This window comes from Thunnus thynnus, chromosome 7, assembly GCF_963924715.1.
Source record: "Thunnus thynnus chromosome 7, fThuThy2.1, whole genome shotgun sequence".
NCBI classification, from domain to species: Eukaryota; Metazoa; Chordata; class Actinopteri; order Scombriformes; family Scombridae; genus Thunnus; species Thunnus thynnus.
Genome location: NC_089523.1, coordinates 19,868,324 through 19,880,945, shown reverse-complemented (window position 1 = coordinate 19,880,945; position 12,622 = coordinate 19,868,324). Strand labels below are relative to the sequence as shown.

The 12,622-nt window shown below is 39.2% G+C and overlaps 1 protein-coding gene across 1 annotated transcript; it reads left to right on the top strand.

Moving 5' to 3' along the window:
- Positions 1 to 4,479: 4,479 nt before the first annotated feature.
- Positions 4,480 to 12,622, top strand: calm3a (calmodulin 3a (phosphorylase kinase, delta)). Its single transcript, XM_067594794.1, has 6 exons — positions 4,480 to 4,689; positions 8,222 to 8,252; positions 8,559 to 8,702; positions 9,479 to 9,585; positions 10,605 to 10,740; positions 10,863 to 12,622. Exons 1-6 carry the CDS (start codon positions 4,687 to 4,689, stop codon positions 10,889 to 10,891), a joined length of 450 nt encoding a protein of 149 aa, XP_067450895.1. The 5' UTR covers positions 4,480 to 4,686; the 3' UTR covers positions 10,892 to 12,622.

Here is a 12,622-nt window from a genome sequence, read left to right as displayed (position 1 = left end):
TCAAGCAGTAGCAATACAGAACATGCACCAGAGTCTGCAGCCATCAGTCATTTGTCACTCTAAGGAGGGCAGTTTCGCCATTTGAAAATAAAAGAAAATAAATAAAATGTTAAAATAAAGTGCTTAACTTCAGAAAAATAAAATGAAAGGAGGAAAAGTTTGAATTTCCCCTTTTCTGTTTCACATCTTGACTCAACAGTCTCAACCAGTTTAACAGATAATACAGTTGAACAACTGAACAGTTTCAGAGGCTCACTTTCTTCCCCTCTTAGATTCCACTTCCCCACTTTTTTTGCTCGGTGAGAAAATTGAGCTCTAGCTTGTCCTGCAAGGATTTTAAACCTGGGCTTGAATGGAGTCAGGGCCATTGTCATACACATGTGGAGGTGCTCATTGGTGAGTCTGGAACGATATTTAGTTTTGATTATGTTCATTGTGGAGAAAGCTGCCTCGCAGTTGTGTGTGGAGCCAAACATCTCTCCCTTTCTCCGTCTCACTCGTCTTTTTCTCTCCCTTTCTCCGTCTCACTCGTCTTTTTCTCTCCCTTTCTCCGTCTCACTCATCTTTTCCACAACCTCAACCGTCCCACCCGTCGTTCCCCTGGCACTTTCATCTGTCTGCACAGTGGAGTCGCAAGGTCTGTGCGTCTCCTCATACACTAAACCACTACCGTAAAGACTATAAAAGCTGCGCCAGTTAAAATAGAAGCGCCCCGTCTGGTTTTAAATCGTAACCTTCTGTCGTCTTGGCTGTGGGTCCGGGTCCATATGGGACAGCTTCTGGGTCCGTACCCGCCAGTTAGTGACCTCTGGTTTACAAGCTTATTGATTGTATTAAACAGGATTCTGGGGTTGTGCTGGTTGGCTGAGGTTAACTGTGAAAAATGGACGTAAGTTTAGTCTTGAGAGGAGCAACCATGCCCAGGATGGATAAGCATTATTGATTAAAGGCTAATGACTGGTCATTTATTAAAATAAAAAATTTGGATACTTGGTTTCTGTAGCACTACAAGAATCTGTCGAGCGTGACGGTGAAATCGCTAATATAATAATGATTTCTGACATTTATTGCTGGCTTACGGGAGCTTATTATATATGGATATAGCAGAGATTACACTGATCACTGTGTGACTTGCATACTCTATGTGCTGAAATGATCTCGGCCTCAGTCACAGACACAGACAACAAAGTGAGCAACCAATACTACACAAATCTGAGTCCCAATGTGATCGCAATTACCCCCCTCTTAAAAACCCTCAGATTTGAAGCATGATGTCAACATAACCACATAGGAAAGGCCTTTGCTACATCTGGGATATTTCTATTTATAGTCACTTCCAAAGGCCAAGTGAGAGGATAGCGTGGGTGAAACCACTGAAAGATTAAATGGGTGGGGATATAATGGATACAGGTAGTACATATAAAAGGAAGAGACACATTTGGCCAAGGAAAAGGGTAACAATGTTGTGCACAATGTTACTGGAGCAAATGTCATGAGATCACCAAAACTAATAATTTCCGTATCCTGGAAATGTGCTTGTCACATGTAATCCAATCTGCCCATGAAGTTGTAAAAAATAAACAAAAGGAAGGAGGTAAGCATCCGCTACCGCTAATTAAGTTCAAAGAAGCAAAGGAAGTCCATTACTTTCCGCTTCATAACTCAAATACAATCCATTTTTACTTCACGATTTGCACTTACTTACACTCGTCTTTTTCTCTCCCTTTCTCCGTCTCACTCATCTTTTCCTCAACCGTTCCACCCTTCGTTCCCCTGACTATAAAAGCTGCGCCAATTAAAATAGAAGCGCCCCGTCTGGTTTTAAATCGTAACCTTCTGTCGTCTTGGCTGTGGGTCCGGGTCCATATGGATGTTTCTTGTTTAGTGACCAAAAGGTTAAGAAGTTGTAAATATTGTCTATTTCAGATGACTGTGCGTGTTGTGTTTTCTTAAACAGTAGAGGCTCAGATTAAAATCTCTAGAACTGATGTTATTTCAAAAACTTTTGGTGCTGCTAAGTGGACAATTACCATGATTAAATCAATGGCTGCTGATTTGCAACCCTGTTTAAATATTCCCCTTTGCATCATTGTCAGCATCAGCAATTAAAAGAACTGAACTTATCTCAATGATGTAATGTGACCTTATAGCTGCTCCTGAACTTGATAGGAAGCCAGAGTGGAATGTCTGAAATGTATGATCTGATTGTTACCAGCAGACCACACAGTGAAACATATTTTATTTTGTCTGATCAAGGCATGCTTTGGTTGGAGTTTTTTTCTATGGAAATAAACATTTTAAAGTCATTACTTTAAAATTGTTGCTAAAATTACTCTTGTTGTCAATTACACGTATTTTCTCTGGGAACTATGCTGCATGATCTCATCATGCTTGCATTCCACCCTGAGTGAATGTACGGATGGACTACAAATCTTAAAGGTCAGCCAAACTTAGGAATGATGACAACAGAGTTGAAAATAAATTGTTTATATGCTTACCCTGCATGAGTGAAATTCTTCCTGTAACAGCATGTGCAAATCTGTCTATCTGAGGCCTACATCTCTTGCCACTTGACTGGGGATGTAAACAAAAAGCTGACTCTTATCTGTGGTCTGTCAAGGCAGGGTTTGACTGGTAGGAAGCAGTGGAGGCCTTTGATCTTCCAGTCTAACAGCTACAGACAGGTAACAAATTAAAGGAAAAACTGGTACAGGTCTGAATGCTTGACCCCTACAGTGAGGAGATCTGGTGGCTCTGTTATGCTGTGGGGGGAATTCTGCTGGCATGGTTTGAGTTTACTTGTTCCCTTAGAGGGAAGGATCACTGCAAATCAATACACAGTTGTTCTGAGTCATTGCCTTTATCCTGTGATGAAACATTTCTATCTTGATGGGAGTGGTCTCTTCCAGGGTGAAAATGTTCCAATTCTCAGGGAACAAGGGGTCACTTAATGCTTTGATGTGTAAGAACATGATGTGAATTGGGTCGGTATGTGGAAAACCAGTCCAGAGCAGGTCCAGTGAAATCCACCCACTGTTTTAGTCTGTTTATAAGGATGGAATAGTTGATGGCCTTCACAATCACCAGATCTCAACCCAACTGAACACCTGTGTGAGATTTTGGACTGATGTGTCTTGTCTTAACTGTAGGCAATACTAGAGAAATGTCTCCCTCTGCTGGAGTGCATTGTAACTTACATATAGTGAAATTTTAAATCCATCCTGTGCTGTGAATGTATAGGTCTTGACTCATTACCTCAGTCATCATTGTCATTCCTGTAAAATTCAAAAATTTTACAGAAATGTGTATGATGCGGTGCGGCCATAAGAACAGATTATAGTTAAAAGCAAGGTAAAAAAAAAAAAAAAAAGGTAAGTTGTTGCCCTCAGATCCAGAGACATGCATTCCACAGTTTGTGTTAGGGACAAACTAATTTACGAGCAGTAGATGGCAGATTTACAGGTCTTTGACATAGTTTTCTTGGTATATTTAACAGCATCTGTGGATCTTAGGGCTTTATCAGGGACATTTGCATCAGAATTGACATTTCCAACCAACTAGCTGGGGGCAAGTCCATAAACAATCGACAAGTACTAGAATCTTGAAATGTATCCAGACTGGAAGCCAGTACAGGGACCTGTCTTTGTTCAAGTTAATCACTAGCAGCCTCTGCATGAACTTCAACTGATTTCTTTACATTTTGGGGAGACCAGTGAACAATGCATTGCAGATGATGAGAGTACTTTCTGATAAAAGAATGCACGAGCTTCTCTGTATATCTGGGAGGGGGAAAAGGCCTGGTTTTGAAAATATTCTTTAAATAATAGAACACTCTTAGGCCCACAGCATATGTGTATGGAAAGTCAGAGTCAATTTGACAACACCCTGGTAACTACATGGTGGAAAATATTTTTCTCTTTGCTGTTTTTCACCTTACAACTATGATTTCCTCTGTGACCTTTTTGCATTGGATTAAAGAAATATTTAGTCATCCATCCCTTATGATGAGCGTACAGAGTCTGCCACGGGCCTAGACTTAAAAACTGTGAGAGCAATTTTTTTTAACTCCGTACACACAAAACCTGACTCAGAATTCACCTTGCAGCTACAAAAAAAATATTAAATATAGATTTAAAGATTGCTTACAACTTGATTGTGGTTCATCAACGACAGGACATTTTTAGGTTTGTCATTGTTAATCTTCCATATTTTGTCAATGCTCGAGACGGGGTGGTGGGGAGGTATCATTGCGCGCTTTATTTATATAGTGCAGCAAAGATTGTGGCTTCGCTTTTTATTTTATTTTATATTATTATTAAAATTGACATTAATTAACATAGATTCAAGGATATTGAATGTGTATTGCAATTAAATAACTGTCACATGTGTAATGTTTGGTATTTTGGTAATGCATTGAGACTGCGTGGAGGTCAAAAGATGTACTGGCGGAGGGATACTCTACTCAAAGTAGGGCATAGCACGCTGGTGTCGCTAGATTGAGGTTTCCGGGCAACTCTACTGCAACGCCGGTATACAGTCTCAACAGATCCCTTAAACATATATTGTATTAAAGCTCGATATCATTTAAGTACTTCTGTAGATTAACGATCTCTTGAGTACCCTGAATACAAAACCTACCAGTTGGCGTTTTGTCATCTACACGGAGCTTGAAAAGTCAACGGGACAATGGTGAGTACAGGCTAGCTAACTAACGTGAAGAGCACTCGTCGCTAGTTAACGGTAACATCGATTGCACTGTTTTCAGATGGTCTCGAAATAACATACACCAAGTAAGCGTTATTGTATTCAGTCGTAAGCATGCATTAAAGCATAATCCTCTTCGAGTCATCTAATAATCCTATTTAACGCCAAAACTCCATACGAGGGAACGACAGCTTGCTAAATGAGTTTACTAGCTAGAAAACGGCAAATAATAATAATAATAATAATAATCCTGCTGCAAATAACGTTAACGTTAATCGGGCTATCACAGTTTTGGTCAGTGGGTTTCTTTGTATCTAACGGTGTGTGAAAATGTTTTTTTAATGTAATAACCGTCGACTGCGCAGCATGGACGCCGTGTTGGGAGAGGAAACGGGCGGTGTGTTTCCTGCTATAACGTGATATCAATAATTCAGCTGATGTGCTTTGTCGTTTGTAAATATTGTGATTTTAACTTCCATGCAATCAAGGGGTTTTTTTTTGCAGCGTTTTCTATCGCCAGCTTTGAGTCGAGAGTGGGCGTGGTGGTGAAAGAGGTTGCTGTGTAAAAATAGACCATCCAGCGTTAACGTGATCTTGAAACCCACCTCGTTAATCTTGCAAGACATATATCAAAACACCCGCTAACTGTCCTGCTAACTACCATTTAGACATCCCGCATAACAAGCTGCTGCAGCACGGGCAGTACATCTTGCAGGCACATCAGCGGGGTGTTTTGAATGTAGTGTGGCATGCGCAACAAGCGAAAAAAGGTTGTAATCGCCACCAATTGCGATTACATAATAATACTGCCCACAGGTAGTCTGAGCGTCAGCAACAATTGTTTGTCATTCGGCAGTTTCTAGATGATGGTGATGTTGCAACATTTTGGACTATGTGTTCTTGCAAGCAGACACCATGACAGCATCTCCTCCGTTACGTATTGCGCCATAACGTTGAACCGCATTCTGCTCCTGCTGAATGATCCTCTTTGCCACCCCTCCTTCCGCGCCTCCCTTCCCCCCGCATTGAACCAAACCATGCTTGGTGCAGTAGGCTGTCAGGACCCGCAGTGCACCCTTCAAAATGGGAACTAACTATACCAAAAAGCCCAGTTGTGGCGCTGCATATGAATCTCTGCCTCTGTGTCACATCTTGTTTATATTTCGCTGTGGTGGTTATCCATATTGTGAAAGAACATACACATGGTCTGGTAGATATTATTATTTGCCAAGCAAGGAGACTTGGAATATACAACAATATCAGTCACATACAGAAGTTGCATCTCATGACTGTATGATTGACTGTAATTTCTGGTTCTTGACATGAAAATTTGTTGTTAACTGATGAGTTGGAAGCCAGCAGTAACGTTCGGCTGAGTACAGCAACTGTATAAATCCTCTAACACAACTGTGCTGCACTCTGATCCAGACACTGCTTGCTTCAGCACCACCGAATTGGTTGGCAATGGACAGAGCGGATACTCTGCAGTGTGTCTTGCTCCCTTCTTTTTTATCCCCCACCCCCACCACCACAGTGACTCATTGAAATTGACTCGAACACATGGCATTACCAATGAAATGTTGGCTTTAATCCCTTTCATTTTGAGAAGTCAAGGATTGTAAAAAAATAAATAAGCCTTCATCTATGTTGCAGAGTTGTTTTTTTTTTGATTATTTGATGCATTAGCTTTTTAGCTATATGAATTTAATTGCTACTTTCATTTGAACTAGAATTGAATGAGTCCTCCTCAGGCTGGATGACAATAAAGCATTATCAGCTTATCTTCACCACTTAGCTTACATCAGCGCTGTATTATTGTAGGCTTTGTAGAGTTTGTTTTATGCAGCAGTTAAGTTCTTATTATCCCCGATCGTGCCAGTTGTTCCCCAGTCATCTGATGATCATATACTGACAATATGGAGGAGGAGACAAGGACAAGCAACAGTTGGCACAGGGGTTAGTCTTTGAAACTGAACTGAGCCTCACATCTGTTCAATAAAAAAAGATTGAAAGAGGTGGTTAGTTGCAGTGATATTCAGTGTGCTACATAGGCGACCCTGTTCGTGTCTCACTAATTATAGCAGGCGTGTGTATTTCGGGCTGTGGAGTATTTATACTTGTCCCTCATCACACTTTCTCAGCTTGAAGTGGGCATGTTGACTGACTTAGACAGGCCTGGTAAGACCTCACAAGGACGGCAGAGTGACATCTCAGATTAAGTTGAAAAATGAATAGGGTCTATGAATGCAGTTTGGTCACTTTGTGATGTTTTTTAATTGGCAAAAACATTTAAAAATCTCACAGCAGCTGGTAAGGATTGGTAAGAATGTCCTCATTGACTTCTTACCATGGTGCGGTTGTGTGTGTGTGTGTGTGTGTGTGTGTGTTGTTTTTTTGGGGGTTTTTTTTGTTTTTAAATAAGAAAACCCTGACAAACTAATAAGTTAGTGCTTCTACCCTCTGCAATCAATATTAGTTTAATCAAATCAATGATTTTATTCCAGTAATGCAACAGGTTTTCCATTTTACATGTCACACACACCTGATCTTATATTCCATTTAATATTGGCTTAAATAGAATATGAGACTCAGCAATTAATTTGTCTGCTTAATAAAGATGGGTGTCTAAACCAGTGGGGTTAGCCTAAACAATGTATTTTTCTGTTATTGCTTTGCATCTGTAAGCATAGTGTTTAGGTAAGTCATAGGCAATTGCTGGGTCTAGCTGTCAGATGTTATCACAGTCTGTTTTGAATTAGTTTGTTTTTATTGCATTTGCATTGGCGTAGAACTGTGAAGGTTGTTTACACAGCGTAGTGTGCTACAAACGTTCCTCATTAGGTCTACCGGAAGTTTTTATCTCTTAAATCATTGCGTAGAAGACTTTGAGGATAAACTCCACCCAAAACGTGTCTTTTGAGTATTTAACACTCACCGTTTGTTAGTGTTTTAACAAAGGACAACGGCGTGTGACAATGGGGTGTCTTTTACAGTTGGCGTACTCTGATTGCAGTAGTTTACACTAAGTTATGTAGCTTATACTGGTCAAAAAAATATGCAAATCACTTACTACAGCAAATCTTGCATAGTATTGCTGGGGACTGGAGCCAATTCCAGTTTTAGGTAGAGCATAGCCTGGGCAGGTCTAGTATACACAGGGGTTGATGTGGTGTTTGAAAATTCACACGTTGTGGGTGTCTGAAACTGAAACAGTCCTGCAGAAAGTACACTATTCTATTTTAGTAATCTTCTTTGTCTTGGCGTGATTTTATGATTAGAAGCGTAGGTAGTTATTTGTTAATTTGTTGAATGTGTAATGCTCCCCAACAACCTGAACTTGTGCCATCCTTGGGATTTGTAGATGTGTGTTATTCATATTGTCTAATTAAAACTGCCATTAGTCTGCCAAATTAAGCCCGTTTTAAATACATTCTGTAATTGCAAAAATGTTTTAACAGGAGTGCAAAAAAGATCATTTTCAATATGGACTATCAATGTCTTATTCTTTTGTTAACAGGCTGATCAGCTGACTGAAGAGCAGATTGCTGGTGAGTATATATCCTAACCATGTTTGGTTGATTCTAGGTTCTTAATTCACCAACAAACCCAGAAAACAGGGCTAGTTAATTACATTCACATGGGTTCCTGGGGTTTACATCTGTCCCTGATGGTGTGGCTAGAATAAAAATCATCAGGGTTTTGAGTAAAGAGTTCCAGGTTTGAACCACTAATCATTACCATAAACTCACATAATCACATTAGTTTTAGAGTCTTTGCAACAGATGCACCAGTGCTGTCACTCAGGCTATGCTACTGTACAGCATACTAACTGTGTTATATCTGTAAATACACAGAGTTCAAGGAGGCATTCTCGCTGTTTGACAAGGATGGTGATGGAACCATCACTACCAAGGAGCTTGGGACTGTGATGCGCTCTCTGGGACAGAACCCCACTGAGGCTGAGCTACAGGACATGATCAATGAGGTGGATGCTGATGGTGAGAAGGAGAAAGCACAAGAAAATGATACTTGTTAATACTTAAAATCACTGTGTCCAACCTAAATATATCTGCATGTAGTATAGAGATATTTAGATAATCTTTAAATTACCAACATGACATTTTTTTGTCTTCCTTAAGTCAAAAGGCAACATCTTTTGCTGTTGACTGCTCTTGTCTTGCAAATTATGTGATTGGCCAGAATCTTAACGAGTACTTACATTGAATACATTTGTGACTATTTGTATTATGTCAAATGTAGAAATGCATGAAAGAAAACTACTTTAATTTAAAGCCATGCATAAAATTTTAAAATTTCCCTTTTCTTGTACTTCATAATGGTAGTATCAGAATAAGATACTCCAGCAACATCACTGGCATGGTAGTTTTAATAAATGCCCTTTGTATTGTAGCATCTACTTAATAAATGGAATTTAATGCCAAGTGTGAAAATTGCATCCTCTTACTTGTGAATTTTCACCCAACTCCCACGATCCTCTCGTATTTGTCAGAGTTTGCACGATAATACAACGATGGAAGAGGATATTTTATTCAGTTTTGATGATCTGCTATACCGTTATGTATAAGTGTGGCTCTACTTTAGATAGAGTACAATCTGTACTTTTGCTGTATTTGTTAAAATGTTAAAATGTGTGGTATTTACTTTTATATTTTGTGCCATAAGACTGTTAAGACCTCTTTGATGCATTCAGTGTTCAGTCAAACTATTCTGTGACAAAAATAACACTCACCTTTCTGTTTGTATGACTGTTTAGGTAATGGTACAATTGATTTTCCTGAGTTCCTGACCATGATGGCCAGGAAGATGAAGGATACAGACAGTGAGGAGGAGATCAGAGAAGCCTTCAGAGTCTTTGACAAGGTGCAGTATAACTGAATAGACTGAAACAATAACTAGCACCCATTTTTTTGTTGTATCCATGTGATGCTTAGCCACACTTTGTTTCTTAGAAAAAGCAAAACATGGTCTATCCCTGTCATGTAAAAAAAAAAAAAAAGTTTATTTAGCTTTTAATACAGAAAAAGTTCAAAACTGATTTGTGCATAATATTGAGCCATCACAGAAGCTCACTGTTTCCTAAATCAGCACTTTGGTTTAGGAAATGGCTTTTTAATGATAATATTTTGCATACTATCATGCTGACATTTAGCATCTCTAATGGGGTGTTCACACTACAAGTGACAAAGCTACAAAATGGCCAAGCATTGCCAGCTACATTGTCTCCGAGTCACCATTGAAGTGTTGCTCAAGTGCTCAATGACGTGGTTATGTCGTCATGGGCTTGTGTAGCATATTAATTTACAATTATATGTAATAGCTGGTAAACATGATTTAGTATTATTAGATAACACACTACCACAGCTAGCCATTGAGCATTCAAAAATGTGCGTCACATACCCAGTACTCCCGCAATAGCTGCCACCCTCTGCCAAGCTGCATTTTTTTTTTGTTAGTGTCACGGTAAAGGAAAAGGGTAGGGTTAAATAGCAGAGGTAACTGGCAATGGCAAGGATCAGTGTTTCTTCCACTTTTTTTAGATGGAACAGAACCATGTCATTGGAGTGCTGAAAGAAGTTGAGGCCAGCTCGACTTTGATTTGTAGTGCGTCACGCCCATCACGCAGCAATAAGTGTCAGGCGTCAGTGTGTAGCTTCATGTTGCGGGCTTCCATTGAAAATTACTTGTAGCCTGTTGGTTTGGCGCTGCCAAATAATAAACTTCTATCTTGTTTGTGTCACTGAGGAAACAGAAGTGATCAAGTACTTGCTAGCCGACATCACAGTAGAGAAATAAAACCAGTATCAGTGGTATTCGACTTTTAGCTGCATGTAAAATAGTAAATGAATACAGTGACAGTAGTTCTTTTGTTCCCTCTGCAGGATGGTAACGGCTACATCAGTGCAGCAGAGCTACGGCACGTCATGACCAACTTGGGGGAGAAGCTCACTGATGAAGAGGTGGACGAAATGATTCGTGAAGCTGACATTGACGGCGATGGTCAAGTCAACTATGAGGGTGAGATGTTGTTTTTGTTTGACTTCTTTCTTTTGCTGCAAACAACTCAATAATGGGATCACCATCACCATTTTCACATCTGTCATTTAAATGTTTTTTTTTTTTTCCTTTTCTTTTTACAGAGTTCGTCCAGATGATGACTGCCAAGTGAAGAGAACACTGAAATTTCTCTCAACGTTGCTTGTCCTCCTAAGATCACTGTCTTTAAGAACAAAAAAAAAGGAATATTTATCAAATGATAAACAACCCCCCCCTCAAAATCACTATCTGTAGAATTTTGCAATTTGTGCTTTGATACATCCAAATACTTCTAAGGTATCTGTTAGCATACACCAACAGAATAATCCCTAAAGAAGTTAATGGACCAAGCTTTAAGAGGGCTGAAAGCCCCGTACTTCCGACCAAGATTCTGCTGAGTCACCCAGCTCCTGATTAATTTAGAGGAAAGAGCAACACTGAAAAGGCAAAGGGATAGGAACCCATGCCACAGTTCATATAGAGAAGTTGGCTATTTAATTCTTTCCAATATGCTTCAACAAAGAAAATTGACTCTCTTACACCAGTGGTGATTCTCTTAATACCAATTTGAGTACCCTTCTTGCATGCACCCTTTCTGTGGCGGTCTCTTGTCACGACAAGGTGGTTCTGATCCCATCAGAGGTAGTGGTCAGATTGTGTACACACTGGAGGTATATACATTAATATATAGCTATATATCTGTAAAATATGTGTCACTATTGATTATTGCAAGAGCAGATAGTTGCAATGTAGGGTGTTCATTGGTGCTCGGTTGGAAATGAGCAACCTTGAAGAGTTTGGACAAGAATGAGAGGCTGTAAGGCACTGAAGGTTTTTTTTCCCTTATGGGAGGTTATATCGTCTTGTTTTGAGTCATGGGCTTTACATTGCCTGGATCACTGATTGGAGACAGTAGTGTGTCGTATTGCTTCAGGATGAATATTGTGAAAACACACTTGAGGACTGCAGTTAATACCTTTGTTCTGCAAACAGATATCCTGATGATACAATATTGATGTAATGCTTTATAAATGTGTTATCAAATATTAATGTATTGATGACAAACTTTGGTCACAAAATATATCTATATATATTAGCGTGTCGTAAAGTTTGCATTGCCTATTGTTGTAGTAAATGACCTGTGACATGTTTTCTCTTTGGTTTTGAAATGTGCCATAATACTCTAAAACGCCTCAACCTTCTTGCAAGAATCGTAGTTCATTAGAATATAATAAATCTACTTAGTATAATAACATATTAAAATACATGCAGTTGAACATATTTGCACTTTGGTATAAACCATGTGGATATTATAAAAAGTTTTGTTTAAAAGAAGAAAAAAGAAACCAAATTTCACTGTTGCTGCTGCTATAACAACTCATGTGTTTCACTCATTTTTTTGTCCTTGTTGGTGTCTGATCTTCAATTTGTAGTCCGGTGATTCAAACTTCAATCTTGCTTGCTGTTTTACTGAACAGAATACATATACTGTATATTCACAAATACTACTTGTGGTCGGGGTGATATGTCTCATTTGGGCTATTAGGATGGAAACTTCAGATAAGGATGAAATGGGGTTGAAGCAATGAATTCAGCTTTAGATGTATGATTGGTTTCAGGGTTAGGTTTTTGAACAGTTGGTTAAATTTATGATGCAAGTTAGCCGAGGTATCTTTCGATTCCTCAAAGCGCAAAACTGAAACACTGCTCTCTGTTTGAGGTGTTTTAATTGGTTACCTTTGATTCAAATGTCGGGAAGTAAATGGTAATGGACTGTTAACTTCTGAAGGTGTCTAAAAAAAAAAAAAATGTAAAGATGTGATATATTTTCCATAAATCAATAAATTGACTGAGCTTTACTTCA